Source organism: Limulus polyphemus, unplaced genomic scaffold (assembly GCF_000517525.1).
Source record: "Limulus polyphemus unplaced genomic scaffold, Limulus_polyphemus-2.1.2 Scaffold1275, whole genome shotgun sequence".
NCBI classification, from domain to species: domain Eukaryota; kingdom Metazoa; phylum Arthropoda; class Merostomata; order Xiphosura; family Limulidae; genus Limulus; species Limulus polyphemus.
Window position 1 is genome coordinate 79337 of NW_013666885.1, and position 19211 is coordinate 98547.

General features: G+C 33.2%; 1 protein-coding gene across 5 annotated transcripts in view; it reads right to left on the reverse strand.

Annotated features, from left to right (window-relative positions):
* Positions 1-19211, reverse strand: part of LOC106462884 (sulfotransferase family cytosolic 1B member 1-like) — a 52854-nt gene that overhangs the window by 13513 nt on the left and 20130 nt on the right. For 2 of the 5 annotated variants that reach the window (XM_022390287.1, XM_022390285.1), the window contains exons 1-3: positions 8331-8533; positions 6262-6423; positions 3776-4070 (exon numbers count right to left, since the gene is read on the reverse strand). In XM_022390287.1, coding sequence (XP_022245995.1) covers positions 3776-4046 — 271 coding nt within the window. In that variant the 5' untranslated portion in view covers positions 4047-4070; positions 6262-6423; positions 8331-8533. Of the gene's footprint in view, positions 1-3775; positions 4071-6261; positions 6424-8330; positions 8534-19211 lie in introns of those variants that run through there. The other 3 variants (XM_022390288.1, XM_013922850.2, XM_022390286.1) reach the window with 3 other exon arrangements.

The window sequence follows — 19211 nt, forward strand, 5'->3', positions numbered from 1 at the left end:
ATCATATAAAATGTTCATTGTTGTAAACAAAATATAATTTGATCTAAGTAAGATTACTTTTTCTTCCCGATTTGTAAAAAATCCTTACTTGATAGAAAAAAAATATTTTCGAAATCCACGTAGCTGAATTATGGAAAATCCGTTATTAAAACCAAAACAACTTTTATGAAGTATAAATTCGCAGGCCTGTGTTATATTAATAGCAGCATCATGTAGATAATTAAATTATGTTTAATTCCACTACAAATGTAGGCTTAAGGGTGAAATCACTTAATATTTTCCTGCAGAAAGTCTACTTATAGGCTAAGTAGGCCTATAATTCGTGTTAAATAAAATCTGAGGTTATACATTACACAATCAAATTAACTTAGATAGGCCTTTATCATTTAATTGACATTTGTATAATAAGCAGTGCCACCTCCTAGTACTTAACCTGAGATAAATCATACCTTCCAATGACGTCATCAGCATTATTGCATAGACTGATATATACACAGGTATATGTAATGTATGGTGGTCTTGACTGTTTAGCAATTTGACGACATTCAAATATCGATGCTTGATGGCGCCCTGTGTGACATATAAATTCGGCGCCTCCCAACCCAACACATTAGTTCGCTTTGTAAGTCAATCGGGCAGTCAGGGCTCCCCTTTGATGAAATTTTGCAGCAGTATTTTTAAAGTTAGCCGCTTGCTAGGTTTAATATCACTAAGACTGTTGCTGTGAAAAGATCAACCTTAAAACTTACTTGCGAGTATCATCAGTGTATATTTTGACCATTGATTACTTTTCACAATAGGCACAGTGTATTTTGTTATTTGAATAGACCTACTTTTTACAAGGTTCTTGCTATTAAATGATCAAACTTTAAACCCACTTTCTATTTAACCATTTCCTGACTTTTTTCTCGGGGGGGGGGGCGTGATTTCTTACAAATAAAATACGTTTTGTTTGGATAACGTGTTCTGTTTTGTGCAAAAACTTAATGATTACATATTGATAAAGGGGTCACAAGAGACGAATGGTTCTTCAAATGTGAAAAAAAGGGTTCTCCTCTTTCTTGTACTGGTATTGACAGGATTAACACCAGTATAAAATCTAGCGAACTTAGCGGAGACATTTTGCATTTAATGCTGAAGGACGAGCTTAAAAAAGACAACAATTTTCAGATATATTTTCACAGAAATTGTGTATCGTCATATACGTCATCAGTACGCATAACAAAATTACTAAAAAGAGAAGGCAAAGAACAAGGTCGTTCTTTTGATGAGCCCCCAGCCTCTAAACGATCCCGTAGATCTGAAAGTCAACCACTTTTCTTCAAAACAGAATTACATATTTTGTGGAGAAAGGTGTCAAATTGAACCAAACAAAAAGAATCCAGACTGCAGGCGAGCCTTGCAGCTTTAAGAATTCCATTTTGTAAGAGTAATTGGCTTGGCAGGTTCACGTAACATTGAAGCCGAAAAACTTTTTAGGTATGAACTTGACCTGTTCTAACATCAGTGTATGATAACAATGGGCAAATGAGAATTACCAAATATAAGCCAACTCTGAAGAAAAACTACAGGTTGAGTAGTCAAATCTCACTGTGCCTTTACCAAACGCTGTCATTATATATGAGTGTGCCCTCGTGTGGGTAATACAGTGCAAGACTGCGTCGATATTTTTACTGTATGTTTATTAACAAAGTTGTCCCAGTCTTGTTTTTGACCATCATTATGATTTTAGCATCAAACGCACTGCAAGACAACGTCACATATATCATGCATTACAGTGTAGCTCTCCAATCCCAAGTCAAGAATTCATGCCCATTGTTGATAACAATAAGGGGCCATTTATTAACATAAGTCCATGGACAGCGTACAGTCACTGATATTTGGTAAATTGCGTGTAAGCACTCACAGATTGTAAAATATCTTCTAGTTGCTTTTGAACTTTCTGGATGTAATTCAACTTCATATATGTGGGAAATAAGAAAAGCAACTGCTGTGAAAATACTGTCAACAAGTCACAAACATGACCGTTTTGAAGATTCTAATGCAGACATGAATGAGGTCATTAGAGAAGTAACGCCATTTATAGCCGCATGCTATGGAAGTAAGATGATTCATACCAACATGTCTGACGTACGCTATGAAGGGTAGTACAAAGCTAAAGTGTTTCTCATCCACATCAGAAGCCTTTGCTGATAATGCCAAGAGAACTCATCTTCAGACATATATATGGATGGCAGCATTAAACGAAGATCTCTCAGATCTTGATCCAACTGAGTTTGGATGGGAGCGTAACATATTGACAAAGACTCCTATTCCTGTTATCAGTTGAAAAGCCAGTAGCTCCACTCGAAATACTTCAGCTGACTTGATGTGGGTATACAAATAAACGATCTTGTTCAATAGCCAGGTGTAGCTGTGTAGTAAGTCAGTCGTCTTGTAGGTGTAGTGAAAGCAACAGCTGTTGCAATAATAATTGGACTAAAACAGTAGAGAATCACATTGACGAAAACGATGAGGAGCTTGAGAATGAAGAAACTACAGAATAATATATATACAATGAAATTAATTTATTTAAATACATGTATATTTAGGATATGCCTACATTATACTTAGATACTGCTAACTCCTGAAAATACTGATCATGAGCTATGGTATCGGTGTAATAGGCATTTACCACAATCGTAACCGTCATATTAAATAAAGCACTGATCCAAGAGCGATTAAAAATGCAAAGTTGAAATCAGAGTCGTCAAAAACCTACGTGCAAACACATATATATATCGCAAGTAGAAGATGAAATGTTTAATATATGTTTTAGCAGCTAACCTTGTCGCCATCTTGAATATCTCAAAACGCTCAAAGATGCCTAAGTAGCATTACTCAGATTCAGAATCAGCTCATCTAAGATGCATAAAGTCAGTCATAAAACATTTTCTAGACGCCATTTCCAGATCTGACTTCACTGCTGCTTGACTCATATATATAATAACCAACAACATGAACGTATATCTTTTTATAAAATTTTACTTACATAAAGAAAACGAACCAAATGCTTCAAACAAAACAAGATTTCAGGTGAGCGAGCACACAGTTAGAAGAAATTTTAGTTTCTACATTAGATTATAACTCGTAAGATTTTTTTTTACGAAAAATGTATGTTTTATTCTTTCGATAGAGAAGTTTCATTCATAAATAAAAATGGAAAAAAATTGCATGAATGAGCATCATTTTGACAATCTGAAGCTATATTAAATGCACCACGCACAGAATAGAATAATACAGTTGAGTAAATGTGCTTTAATAACAGCGGCGGGAATTTTTGTATATTAAACATGAGTGGATATTTGGAAGTCCAGGGAAAATTAATCTTTGTACAATTAGGATATATATAGCTCGGTTTTATATATTTGTGATTACTGAGTCACTTTACGCTTCAGGGCAACTCGTGTGTATACGGCAATAGTTAATTAGCTCTTTTGTAAACAAAACACCAAAGGACTTAAAATCTTAGTTAACTGTAGTTTAGATGATACTTTGTAAATAATATAAACAAAAACTAAAATGTTTAGACTGAAAGTCAGAGATATGATGAAACAATACTGAACTACAAATATTGTACAGATCCTTAACAAAAGCTAGAAAAAACTAAGTCTGTATTTGTCACTTCAGATTTTTATTTCCCCCTTATTTTCTTTATTTAGTTTATAGCAAATAAATAATGATAAAAATTCCTTTCAAGACTTCAAGTAATCAATGGCAATTCAATGTTTCTTACCAGATTTTGGATAAGTGATAATAAATATGTCATGAGGCCTTATTTCAAAATTTTCTAGTCCTTCCAAGATGGATGGCGGTACAAAATATCCTTGCATCAGTACATTACGATAATACTGAGCTTGTGGTATTGAACGAACGTAAGATTCCCACAGAGGATCACTGATGGATGAAAAACATTTACTGGCACGCACAACTTCACCTTTTCTTGATCGGTGCTTGGTGATTAGAGCGCCGATTGGGTTTTCATACAGAAATTTTAATGAGAACATACTTTAAGTAGTTATGAACCGAATCTAAAAATAAATAAAATATGTTATGAACGTCATAACTTAATCAATTCACATAACTTATACTCACGATCTTCCCAAAACAAGCAGGATTTTATATTCACATCAAAAGAATTTAGAACAATAGTGATATGCCATAGCAACAGTGTTTGCATTCAAATTGTTAAATTACCGAATATTCAAAACTGAGTAATATTTTTCAATTATACATCCTTCACCAACCATAGTAAAAATACTTACGAAAATAATATAAGCAGAAAAGATTGTTTATTTTAGAGCAAAGCCACATTGGGCTATCTGCTCTGTCTACTGCGAGAATCCAACCCAGAATTTTACCATTGTAAGTCTGTTAAAGTACCACTGTCCCACCGGGGGAACAGCAGAAATGTGATTGAATCAATTTCTATTATATATATATATATAGGCTTTGCATTGTTATTCTATATCACGATGTAATTCACTGATTACCTCAATGTAATGTAATGCTCTACATGCTAATTAAAATTCTGAACACACATTGCAAGGCCCCAGTAAGGAAGTGAAAAAACAAAAATATTTAGGTAAGGTAACGTTTTTAATTACTATTATTCCAGCAAGATAGTTGCTCAACTCTGTCACCTTCACGTTAATTTTTACTTTTAGCTAAATTTTTATCTGAAATTATACATTATAAAGTTACGTAGTAACTCACCACACATTACAATAATAATACGAATTAACGAAGTTACTTAACGTTATTTTACTTTACTTGCTGGACAAAGAAAGAACTAGACCTGTTTGAAAATATCTTTGTGAACAAAATATTTCACATGTAAAATCAAAAACAATGTTAAGTAAGAAACACAATAACTTATCCTATTTTCTCCCTTAAAAATTTATAAGTCACAAAAAAAGTGTTTTACTTGTAACTCCAAAAAAATTAATATCAGTTGTTTTGTTTTATTTCATTTGTTTTATATTAATTCCTGAGGCCGAGCATAGGCTAATGGTTAGCGAGTTGGACTGTGAACCTAAGGATTCATAGCTTGGTCTTATCTGTAAAAATGGGTTCCGCACTTTAGGGCAATGGGCGCATTATAAGAGTGACGGTCCAATCCCACTACTTGATTAGCGTAGTTCAAGAATTAACGGTGGGTACTGTTGTCTATTAGTTCAAAAGTAGGGACGATTAACGAAAATAGCACTTGTGTATATTTGCGCGAATATCAGAAATAAACAAACAAATCATACTGTGGACACTTTTTTTGTAATTTGTATTTCATAGACACGTGATATATTTTGTAAAATCAAACGTTTCTTTAAATGCTCTGTAGAAAAAGAAACTAAAAGCACTTTACAATTAAATCAACTAATATATTTTATTTTATAGTTTGAACACGTTAAAAAAATATGATCACAATTTTTTCAAAACAAATATTTCTTCAGAGCTCATCATTATGTAGACTGAACTGCAACACATAAAGCCTCGGTCAAAACGATATTTATATCAGTCATTTACAAGATACTAATAATTATGTTGTATAACACCTTATGCCGGCGATGTGTGAAATACAGATTTAATGAAAATTGTTATCAGTCTTATTGTGATGTTATATCACAAAACTACCAATCACACTTCGCCATCACACGGTAGTAGTTATAGTAGGAATGGGGCAGATGTATAATACAAATTAAAATCTCAAACACACTGCAAATAGCATATAAACAAAATTTTATAAGCCCTTTACACACACTGTTCAGTGGTAAACAAACTAACTGCAGAGTAACAAGCCACCAAAGCACTTGAGAAAGTCGGTGCAGTAAAAATTTCAAAAAAACACAAATTTGTCAACCTGACTAACATTGTTGGAAAGGCATAGTTCTCTTCTGCCTTCACCTTATGCAAACCTAAATGCACATGATTGAATGACACTATCTTGGCTAAAATCGTTTTTTTTTAGTTTTATTTATAACCTTGGTAAGAACAAGTAATAACAATAACCATTTCGCAACACTACTAACCAGCTAACAATACACTAGTAGCCACATTCTACAATTACGAGCATGCTCTGTGAGTTGCTAAGTGCCAATCCTCCCTCATATCACGTGCGGTGCATGATTACTTATGCGCACGCGTTACATGATCAGCCTGCAGCTAGATAAAAAAAAACTTGGACTACGTAGATTCTATAGATCAAGGTTCTAGGTATAATCTAACCTTTGAAAGTGAAGTTTTCAGTTCTATACATCTGACTCGAGGGTTCTGTGTTGGACAGAGAAATTATATCATAGCAGTCGGTGCCTAAGACGTGAGTCTCCTGCATGAGGACAAACGCTATCACTCCTGAAACCTGACACAGTTTTGCTCGAGCTCTCTGGACTGAAAACAAGAATGATAAGTTGTATAATTTACCTTTGCATTGTTTGCAAATTATGTGTGACCTATTGATAACTAAGGTTGTACTTGAAACAGTGCGATTTTTAAAATATGCTTTTCAAGGAAACAAAACGAGAGAAAAGGAGAAAATCTTATGTTGATAACCTTGAAAAGTCTTTGTCCCAGCGCAAAGAGCATTACTCCAAGAATATAGATAAGATTAGAAACACTAATGCTGAATATGCGAAACAGGCCTTAGCCATTATTCCAGTCAAAGAAAAAACTGCCATCATAGGTAGATGGAAGAAAAACTATAGCAAAGATATCAGCAAAAGCCAGAAAATGTCGAGACTTAGCACCAAGAAAAGTTACAAGAAGTATAGGCCCAGAGCCCAGTCACCCTCGAGATTTAGCACAAAAAACCACAACAAACAAAAAAAAAAACAAAAAAACTATGAGACAAGTGAAACATTTTTTAAGTAAAACATTGGGAAGTAGGAATGGGAACACCAAAAAGTAAGGAAACAAGGTAGGAATAGGCAGGATAACATTACAATACTTGGTGTTTTTTGACATGGTGCAACCTCAAAGTGGGTGTGGTCATCGTTTCGCCCATTCCTACTTCGTGTTTTACATTTTCCACTTTGATCCAATTATAGAGTTAAACTGAGTTTATCAGTACTTTTTGTAACTTTGCAATTGTTCACACTAACTTAAAAGAATATATAGTTAAATTTCTCTGTTGTAAACTTTGTTTCAGCAACGAAGTGCATATACATGTATGTGATCAATGCATGACGTCATAGGGGGATTTGATGTTGAAAGTCAAACAGGAAATTCCAATAGTCATACTTTGCTATCTGACTAGTAAAGGGTGGGCCAAATGAATTGTATCAAAACCACTGATTTTTGAGATTTTTGAACTTGTTGATTATTTAGAAAGGATTAGCTAAACGAAGTAGGAATGGGCGGAATGATGGTCACACCCACTTTGAGGTTCTACCGTGTCAAAAACCATTAAATGTTATAATGTTACCCGTCCATTCCTGCTTTGTTTCTTTACTTTTTGGTGCTCGTATTCCTACTTCCTAATTTTTTTTTACACTTGTATATATATATGTGTGTGTGTGTGTGTGTGTGTGTACATATATAGATACCATATGAATTCATATCTCATAAATGACTGTTCGATTGAGATTTTGTGTGTTGTATGCTCAGTTCACCTGATGAGTTGTGGTATTGAGTACCCTCGTTCCTTTGCGTCATTGTTTTACATACTGCACAACTTGCGGAAGACCTTTCTGATCAGTACCGGAAGCAATTAAGTGACAGAAATGTAGCTGCTAAATGCAGCTATTTGAAATTATAGTTGTTATTAATCAGATAGGGCCGTTTTATCCCATCTTAGAGGTCCGTTTTAACTCACCTTACGGGTAAAATGGTTCCCAACCACAAGAAGATCTGTCTAATATTTGTTTTAATTAGACATGACATTTATGATAAAACAAGGTTCATTTCAAAATCTTTTTATCTTTCATGACATTCATCGTAATTAGCGAAAACCACATTGAAAGTTAAGGTGGCCGTCTTACCTCATCTTCCTTTAATACAACTGACATTTAATACAATGGATATGATTTTTATGATACTGATTTTGTAGACTTGTGAAAAAGGGACTACATTAAGTGTATAAAAAAGTTTACATTTTACAATGATATTACAAAAAGATCATTTCAGTCCCAATTTAAGCGCATCCTCTATATTTAACGTCAATATCATGTGCTATAGTGGTATATAATTCATATCACGAAAAACTAAGATTAGCATGTAGAATTAGTTTCACAGTTTGTTTTAAATGGGCTATTCAGCATAAAAAAGCTATGCTTTTAACCTTCGTTTTAAATGCTTACCTGACGAGAAAATGTCCTGATGAAACAGAACTTCTTAAATGGGGTGCCACACTAGAATTATCATAAAATGTAAAACTCATCAGCTAAAACGTAGAACAGTGTGTTAGAAAAAAAACTAAAAACGCGGATTCTACGACGAACATCTAATCTTTACCAAGCAATTCACAACAGTTGAACAACACTGGTGAGGCAAGAATGTGACTTGTACTACTATCGCCAGAAAGCTTCTTAGCTCCACATGCCGTTATTTAGTGTTATCAACGTCCTTTACTCATGCAAAAGCAAACACTTCAATTGGCTGATATCATAAAATACGTTAAGAAGATTATATCAACTAAGATCATGAACAAACATTACATAGGCACTAAAAAAAAAAAAGACGCACCCTTCAAGCACCTGCTTATATTACGTTTTATATAAAATATAATGTATGACATTCCAAATTATGCAAAAGAGTAGCGAATAAAGAAATAAAGTTCTGGTTCATGAATGAATCGGAAAGATAATTAATTGGTGAAAATAATTGATCTAAAATAATTATTTGAATTAGACCAACGAGGAACTAGGACGCTTTATGTAGCTCTTGCCTAAAACTACACTTTAAATCTTATTTTAAAACATTAACTCCAAACAAAAAAAAAATCTATTGACTTGAAGAGAGTCAAAGCACAAGTTAAAACAAAAAGTAAAATATAAACAGACTTACAGATTTGCTGTTTTATATATACTGGCTGTGTGGGTGTGCGTATATATATAACTTTGTTGTGTCTACCATTAACAAATGGCTTTTGCATCACACTAACTTTAATTAAATGACACAAAACAGGAAAGTATAAAAAGAATATCTCAGGATGTAAAAATTACTGTGAAATCTGGCTGAAAAGTATGTTCCCGAGGTCTGCACTTACGCACATACAAACTTGAAAACCCTTCAAAATCAACACTCTGTCACCATCAATGAAATTCATCACTGTTATCGGATTCATGAATTATAATTAAATTTCAAAATGCTGAGCTCATTCCATGAGTGTTTTTTTTTCAGATGCCTAACTCTCAAACAAAATGAAGTAAACAAAGCAATAAAGTACTGATCAGAAATGTAAGTGATGGATATAACTGTTAAACATAAATCCCTTTCTCTCAAGCAAACTGATTCAATTTGAGTTAATCATACCACTTTAACCAAACATATGTGGTTAACTGCTTGAATAACTCTCTATTGCCATATTACCTAACACAATTATCTGATTGATTCCCCTACTGTTGAGATATTAACTTCCAATAACAATAAAATGTAAATTTCTTTTAACTTCCATCCATTGATTTATAAAAATTATCACACGGAGAACTTTACGTGTCTTTCCTCTGCTGTTAAAGTCATTATGTAAGGCACATAAACTGTTCGGTAAGAAGGCTTTTCTCTTTGCCTCATTCGAGGTTACTTATGTTGTTTTGAACATAAGGTCATTCACTATGCTTATGTGAGTTCTTATCGGCCGCATGGGCCAAAGACAAAAAGAATTCTGCTTTACCAAATTCGGACAAAAACGTTAAAGCTCAGAATATCAGAATTCAACACTGCATATGTTATCGACCATTTCAAATAACATTTATAGGGAGGAAAACCCGAACTCATACAAATTTGCACAAGTATTCGTGTCATCTCTTGAGAGAGGCTTGCCCACCCCAGGGAGTGAACGCAGACACAGGGCCAAAGTGATGCAAGCTTCTAGCCGACACCATATTACTTTTTTACCTAGAAAGGATTAGCACATGTTTACAACCTTTTGACTTTTGGTTAACTAGGATTTCATAATTATATGCAAAACTTATGAAAGAAAATTTAGAAAAAAAGTACCTATATATACATATCCGAATATTCTATATAGTATTCTATACTAGTTACGGAAGGCAGAAAATCATACCTGTTTCAGCTATGACATTATACTCAAGGTACTTGAAAACAATAACTAAAAACTAAATTGTTCGTAATAGTATTTCAAAGAATAAATCAAACTAAGTTAAGAAAAATTATTTATGAAATTTATTATTGACCTTGTTACGCTGATAAGAGCTGGTTCTGCTTAAAACCGCAGTTTTAGTTGATCATGATAGGAGTTTGTTATTTGATACGAACCTTTCATATTAAAAGTCACCTATAACTTCTACTTAACAGAGTGCTAATTTATCTGACTCTTACCTGAAATCGTTTCCTCAAGAAAGTTTGAGAATGATAAGTATATGTTTTTCCTTTGAAATTATGTAGCAGAGGAACACTTTGTAAAAGTACCCTTTAAGAGTTAAAACAAGACAAAAAATTTAAAACATTTTTGTTACATTTTTGTTTTAGAATTGATTGATACAGTGCGATTAGTATGCAAGTACTACATATCTTACTTTTCCATAGTGTGTATATTTTATATCCAAAAATTTCCCTGCAAAGTTCTGCTGTGAAACACACTAAATCAAGTTGAGATAATGTGCTACTTTTACTCTTCGATGTTGCTTTCTGTGACTGGGTCCAATCATGAAAGCTTTCTACTGTTTCATAGAGGATGCACCAATCCTTTGTGATAATCCACGAAAGGCTAAATCTCCCTCCCCAAAAAATGGGACAACATGTATAATACTATTTAGAATATCCTTCCGTTTGGCTGCTCATGAAAGAATATTCTTCTCAAGCTGCAAGTCAACACAGTAGTTTGTTCCAAAACGTCTCTCAAACTCACACCACCCATTATGCTCTGGTAGCCTATCATAAAGTTTCTTCCAGCCTGTTGTTAGCGGCCAGCCTTTCGAAACGAATGACAATCTATATATTATTTGTATTTGTTATATTGTCTCTCTGTTATTTAATCAATTACTTTATTGTTTGTTTTTATTTTTATCACCTCTCTCTAATCTCCACGGAGATTTTTCCTCCGTATTTCTGCTCTCTCAGTGGACCTGGGTACTTCCACACCCTAATATAGTTGAAGAAATTATATACATATTATATGAAAACTAGGTTTTTATTATGTTCATCACCCTACAATTCAAAATAGTTCCTGCGTCGCTGTAAGGTATGATAATGATAATTTTTTAAGAATAATTGAGCTGCTCAGTCATTATGATTTAGTTCTGAGGGAGCATGTAGAGAGAGTTGCAGAACCTCAGTGAGCAGTTTACCACCCTCAAGCCCACTACTTGTCAGATGAGTCCCAGAATGAACTCATAGCAGCCTGTACTCAGCATGTACGTCACATTATTTTAGAGGTAAGACTTGCAGTAAAATACTTTGCTATTATTGTACATGCAACACCTGATTCATTTCATCAAGAACAGACAACATCTGAAGTATATAGCCATGCTATCAGAATATTCTTCCTTTGTCATTTAAGAACGGTTCCTAATATTTATTTATTGCAACAAGAAGAACGGGGCTGATGTCTCTAATCTATTACTAGATTGCTTAGCTGATCATGAAATACAAATAATGAATTACGGAGCCGAAGGATATGGCAACGATTTCAACGTGGCTGCTGAGTGCAATGGTGCTCAATCTCTCTTACTTAAAGTTAATCCTTGGCTAAATTCCCACCATGTGCTTGTCATAGTTTCAATCTTTGTGGATCACAAGCTGCAGAAAGTTGCACAGAGGCACAGACATTCTTTGAAATAGTTCAAAAGCTTTACATTCTATTTAGTTGTAGCCCACAGTGTTGGAGCATTCTTCTCAAGAATGTGGGCTGTTCTCTTTATGGATTTTAGAGACCACGATGGACAGACAGAACTGTAAAGCCTTTTGTAGTTCATCATCCTGGGATTCTGGATGCACTATTAGAAATTATTCAACTCAATTTTTCGTCTCAAACAAGAACTGAAATCAAATGTATAACTATTTATGTGTAGTCATTTCCTTGCATCTTGATGGCCGGAATCTAGTTAAAGGTATTTGTGATTATAGATCAGTGCAATCAAGTATTGCGGGAGTGCAAAGCTACCATTGATATTGAAGTGAGCAACATTGAAATATACTGACTGATTTAGAAACACTGCATGAACATTGGAGCTCAATTCGGATTGAAGCTAAATTGGTTGCAAATAATACTAATCTTCTACCACAACTGGCAAAAAGAAAAAAAAAGGAAAACAGTTCGCAAGTATTTTCATGATAAAAACAAAGATGGCCTCTTGCCTAAAGGTGAAAAAATTAACCTATAGAGGAGACAAAATTCATACGAAACACATTTGATAAGATCATAGAATCTGTTATTGCTGGGCTTATTACTATTGTGTGGTAATATCTAGATACACCAGAGAATAGTCTACATTCAAAAACTAGGGAGTTTGTTTCCAAGTGTAGATCTGACGTGTCAGAAGAAACGGAACATCTAAAGGCCATCCACAAAGCTAACTTTGGTGGTACTGATTTAAATCTTTAGATCTTCGACACAAATAAACAATTTCAAGCTATATCCATTTTTCCCAGATGTTTCTGTAGCTCTTCGCATTTTCTGTACAATTCCAGTCACAGTTACAGAAGGAGACAGGTCTTTGGGGAAGCTGAAACTGATAAAACATTATCTGCGATCCAGCATTGCCCAAAGCCGACTGACAAATCTGGAAATCCTTACAATTGAAAACCAGTTCGTATTTTGGATTTCAGCAGAATCATTGATCATTGTGCCAGACAGAAGGCAAGGAAAGTACACTTCTTACAAAGAAAAATCATACAGTAAACAATTGTCTGGCCTTATGATAATATATCCACTTATGTATTAAAATGGAAGAAAACTATAAACCTAATTTGTATTCAACCAGTTATATCTTATGTTGCTATTAAATAACTGGAATGTTTAAGTGCAAGAAAGTATTGCTTTCATATATTAACCATATTAAACAAATATGAAACTCATTGTATGAGCATTTTTTTCGCGTTATTAATTTTATTCATTTAGTTAATAAAATTCTTTAATCAGTGACTTTTGTGATTTACTTTTAGGCATCAATGTATTTGTGTGTTAGTGCATTTGTCAGTTGTATGGTGATAGAATTAATCATTGTTCCCTTAAAAAAATTAGCCCATTTTCATTTGAGTAGTTTGTTGAAATGTTATTAATAATGACTTGGACATGTATTCAATTTGCTTGTTATGTATACAACAAATAAAAAACATACATGATAAAATACTGATTAAACATACCTTGTGTTATTAAGTAAGCCCAAAGCTTAATAATTATTCATAAATTCTCGAATTTAATTAAGGCAAACTAGCGACTAACAAATCAATCAAACTAATGCTGCTCTTACAAATCTTCAAAATATGATATCCTACTGTAACATCTTTAACAAAAACACAATAAGTCAGTAGGATACATATGCCATGGTAACTCTATCAAGATGGTAAGTAATATTGCAAGCTTTTAATCCAAGCTTGTATAAATTATCCAATTAAGGAATCACAAATTTCAGCTTGTTGACAGTCAGTTTGTTCTTGCATACCTGGGTCCGGGGGAAGGGGATCCGCATATAACAATCCTCTCAGCGGCCCTGGAAGAACCATCAAGTTGATCAGTGAGTAGTTTATTATATAAACGCACTGGTCACGTAGTACACACACGGCTAATTATTTTGAAATGTTGAAGGTGAAACACTTCTTTCGGCAAATATTTGGAGTTGTGGCGTACTCTTAGCAATCCCCATTCCCTCATTCATGGTAGTTTATCTTGTGTGTAGAGGATTGCTTTAAGACTGTCACACGAGCACATAAATTTCAGGATTTTTGTGATCCAGTTTTTTTATTGGTCAGCTGCAAAGATAATGTGAATAACGAATGCAGTTTTGATGTTATTGGAGAAATTAGTTTCTGTCAGTGGATAGTTTGTTTGTTATTATGCACAAACCTACACAATGGGCTATCTGTGTTGTGCCCAATGACAATATCGGAACCCTCTTTTTTTCTTTATAAGTCTCAAGACTTATCGCTGAGCCATCGGGAGGCCTCTACAGAGAAAGCAGATTCATTTTTGTCCTGAACGAGCCAAACTTACTTCTTAAGTTTCGCTCATGTATTAACCTTTCATCTGTTACTTTTCTTCATCATGTGAATCACCTTTACTTGGGCTTAAATACAGTTCATTTTAATTTCTAACTAAATCTAACAATGCAATATTCCTTTCCACCTGTCTTATTCTGTTAAGTGTGTTAATTTTTATGCTTCAGCTTTATACCAAATCTTGTCTGTTACAACATATTATACAAATTATTACACCTGTCCTTCCACTTTCCAGGTCCTCGAATCTCTTTGTGTTGCGGAAACCAGATAACTGTGTGATAGATTTATCCTTGAAATTATCACAAAACATAACGTGGTTACCCAGGTAATAGCACTTATGTATCGACGTTTCTTAATAATAGATAAACAATCAAAAATAATTTTATTCAGTGGCTTTTAGCATACTTACGAGATTAACTGTTTTATATTTTTATTAGCAACCCTACTAACTTGTGTCAGTTTGTTTTGTTTTTTTGCAAGAGTGTAATGTCTTTTGTTTGTGCGATGACCCTCATATAAAATTTACTAACAGTTAATATATATATTTTAGAATAATACTTTCTTAGTTAGAGCTTTGTGAAGTATGCCAAATAATAATGGAGATATATTACTCAGACGAAGCTATATTCAGATATTTTGAGCCAAGTGCTTAAGACTTATTTAACATCTGTCTCTTTAAAGAAATTTGACGAGAGATACGTAATCTACTTACAATAGACGTAGATCGTTTTGATAGGGTTGAAACTTTAGTTCTTTTTGTTATGATAAATACCTGCCGAGACTCCAACTAAACCTAACATTGAGTTTCACATTCAAACCAACGCGGCATTAAGTTAACCACTAATAACTTAAAGAAAACCGTAAAAATAAATATTAACCATTTTGTTTGAGTATAGCTTATCTACATTTATTAACCTACTATTTTGTTTCAGTCTAAAGAAGCGCAGGCATAATAAAGCCACTAGTCAGACATTTTATAAAGACTATTGAAAACCCAGCAATATCCATGAAATGATAGAAAAATAAAATATCTTACTCTAACATATTTTTGTCTCTATAAAGGCACGTTTGAGGGAATTATTTTCGTTCGCAAAAAATGTCCAGAAGATTAGGTCTAAAATAAAACCTATTTTAAGCTTTGCCTAGGCCTTTTTAATGTGTTATTTTTAGTCCATGAACTTGAACTTGTTGAAGTAATGATGTTAATAATAAGCATAGATTATGTTCTTATGTTTTAAGAATAAAAGGCCTAAATTTAGCCACCAATTTGTTTTATCTAGTTTATCATTGAGATATTAAAAGATGATAAATTTAATATATCCCTATTATTAATTTAACGACAGTTAATAAAGGCAAATTATAGCTTATGAATATAGCAAGACCTAAGACTTAAATCTAATATTCAAATTATACTATAAAACCCTAGAAGTTTTAATTAATATCCTGTCGTGTATCACGTAGAACTAATTCAGTATTATTAAGACATAGGCCTAATAGCAGTAAAATACGTTAGGCCTAATAATAAAATATTTTGGTAGTTAAGGTACTGGTAGGCCTATGTCTTTAAAATGACAAATCATATCTTCTGGCTGATATACTCATTTAAGCTATTTCTTTACAAACTCATTTAAGCAATCCCTTTACAACAAACTAACAAAAATACCTACTTGATAGATCAAAATTAGAATAGGCTTAAGCTCAGATCTAAGTCATAAGTTCAGTTAGCGTAGGCACCAGGCACAGGGTGAATTTAACGTTTAGCATTTAGACCTAATTATCAATACAAGTTTTCAGTTCATATCATAACCAATGATACACAGAGACACAGTTAGGCGGCCATATTGGCATAGTTTATTTTGACGAGTAAACAAACCAGCACGTGGCTTTTTACAACGTATAGTGAAGGTGTTTAAAATGTTAAATAGTCATCTTTATGCCTTCAAATAACTTTATAACTTATGTTAAGTTATTGAAAAACTTTATATCTTTAACTTAAATTTATGAATCATTACAATAACAGAGCACAATAACAAGGCAATAATTACCAGTTACATTATATTATCACCCAATAATTATAGGCCTATTAGTCTTGCATCAGTTGTGGGAAAAGTTTTGGAAAGTCTGATAAAAGATACTTTGCAAAGTCATTTAACAAAGATTAGAATTTTATTGGATAGTCAACATGTAAAGACTGCTTATTTAGATTAGGGTAAGTGTGTAGATTTGGTGTATCAGGATTTTCAGAAAGCATTTGACAAGGTGCTACATAAAAGGCTTGTAAAAAAATATCTATAGATGTGGAGCTAAGTTAACAAATTGGATAGAAGAGTGTCTGGATGGAAGAAAGCAGAGGGTTGTTACAAATGGAGTCCAGTCAAACTGGATTAATGTTATAAGTGGGGTACATCAGGGCTCAGTCTTAGGACTTTTGCTCTTTTTGATTTACACTAATGACATAGATAAAGGAATGGTCAATAAATTACTTAAATTTGCACATGATGTTAAGGCCTTGGGTGTTGCTAGCTGTGAAGATGCTGTTGCTGATTTACAAAAGGATTTAGATCATTTGGTGAGTTGGGTAAATAAATGGCAAATGGGTTGGAATTATAACAAATACAAGATAATGCACGTGGGTTATCATAATTTGAATTATTATAAGTAAAATTTTAATAGGAATAACTTTAACAATGTCAAGAAAGAAATGGATTTTGGTGTAAAGGTTAATCAGTCTCTTAAGACATCCAAGCAGTGTGCTGTTGCTAGTGGTAGGGCAAATAGGATTTTATTTTGTATTTACAGTAAGGTAAAGAGCCTAAGATTGAACACAATACTCCAAATGTGGCCTAATCAGTGACCTGTATAATGAAATTATATCCTCTTTAGACATGTATTCAAAATTACTGCTTTTCTTCTTCTAGCTACTCTTCTATCCAATTAGTTAATTTATTTCTGACACCTATAGAGATAAAAAATTACAAACCTTTTATGTGGCACCTTGTCAACTACTTTCTGGAAATCCAGATACACCAAATCTACACCCTTACCGTCATCCACATAAGCCGTAACCTTTCCTATGATTGTATTTTCTCCTGTTTCAAGTCCTAGGTATTGTAAATATATTTTGAAACATAAACATCAGAATACAATGAGAAGGGGCAGCTCGAAGTTATATGGAATAGGTTTGTTCATATACAGCAAGATGTAAAGTATAGATATAGTCGTTAACTATAATATAAGCCTAAAAAGCTTCTATTATAACCCATAGGGCTGTAGTTATTCCATTTATTATCCTCTTAAAATAAGCCTAAGAAGCTTCTATTATCGCCCATAGGGTTGTGGTTATCCCATTTATTATCCTCTTAAAATAAACAAATGCACTAAAGTGTGTTATACAAACTTTCAAGCATATTATTGCTACATTTGTTAATTTTCCACAAACTAATTGGGATTAACATTTATCATACATCATAATGGGGTATCATGCAACTGATAAGAGATCAACAGCTTGTTTGCCCTGTAACTGTGATGTAGGGTCCTACCCCTAAAGCAAATGTCCACAAAAATATTTGGAGTGGTTAAGGTCTGGATTAGTCGATACACGTGAGTTTGCTTACCAACAACTAGGAAAGGCCACCACATGACAAAAGAGATTCTACGAAAAGGTTTGTTTTGTTTTTTGTTTTTTAAATTATGCACAAAGCTACACAAGGGCTATCTGTGCTTCTACGAAAAGGATGTGAAAGAATAAATATACCAGATTGGAAAATGGGTGTGGTTTTGTTACATTTTAGCAGCGGTGAAGTCTCTCAACAACAAAAGTAAACATTTTTAATTGTTTCTTTAAAACATATCACAATAGTATCTTATAAACATTTCAAAATAACGAACACATCGATGTTGAAACCAGTTGGGGCCGGGGGTACGTGCCCCCAATAATTAAATTGTAGATCCAAATACCATTGGGCTCCCCAAGTATTTTGCTGACAACAGTTTTTTTATTTAGTTTTTTCTTTTCAGTTGGCTGACATTATCAGCCGAAATGAGTGTGTGTGTGTGAATGTTTTGTTATAGAAAAGCCACTTCGGGCTATTTGGTGTGTCCACTTAGGGGAATCGAACCCCTAATTTTAGCGTTGTAAATTCGAAGACTTTCCGCTGTCCCACCGGGGGACCCAGCCAAAATGAAAGACTATGCTGTTAGTAACTTTTATATATCTTGATAATATGTATTCTGGTTATTATCTGAAACATTCTTATTATTGATTATTTAAACATACACCCAAAAATTAATAAAAACGTTTTTTCTATAAAGCTTTTAATTAATAAGTTTCATCAAAACTGTAAAATAACATAAAGTGAATTAATTATTATTTAAAAAGGAAAAAAGCTCTTTACTTTTTACTAGTAACTCTTAATTTATCTTTTAATTTTAATACAATTTAAGGCAAACTTAAAATTAAAAAATCATTAATGTTAATAGTTTTTTATGTTAAATTTTGAAATATGGATGAAGAACATAATACTAGAATATTTAGTTAAACTTAAAATTAAAAAATCATTAATGTTAATAGTTTTTTATGTTAAATTTTGAAATATGGATGAAGAACATAATACTAGAATATTTAGTTAGTATGTGTTTTTTGTTTGTTTTGTTTTTGACTGTGGACTTAACAAGAAATATTGATTAAGAAAAGCTAAATGTAACAGTGAAAATGGATGTTAGACAAATGTTTTATAAAAGCACAGTTATCCATTGTAAAACAAAACAACCTGATTAAGGCTGAAAGTGTTGTTAGCATAGAGTACATAATAATAATATTGTTGCGTCAGCGAGGTCACGTGACT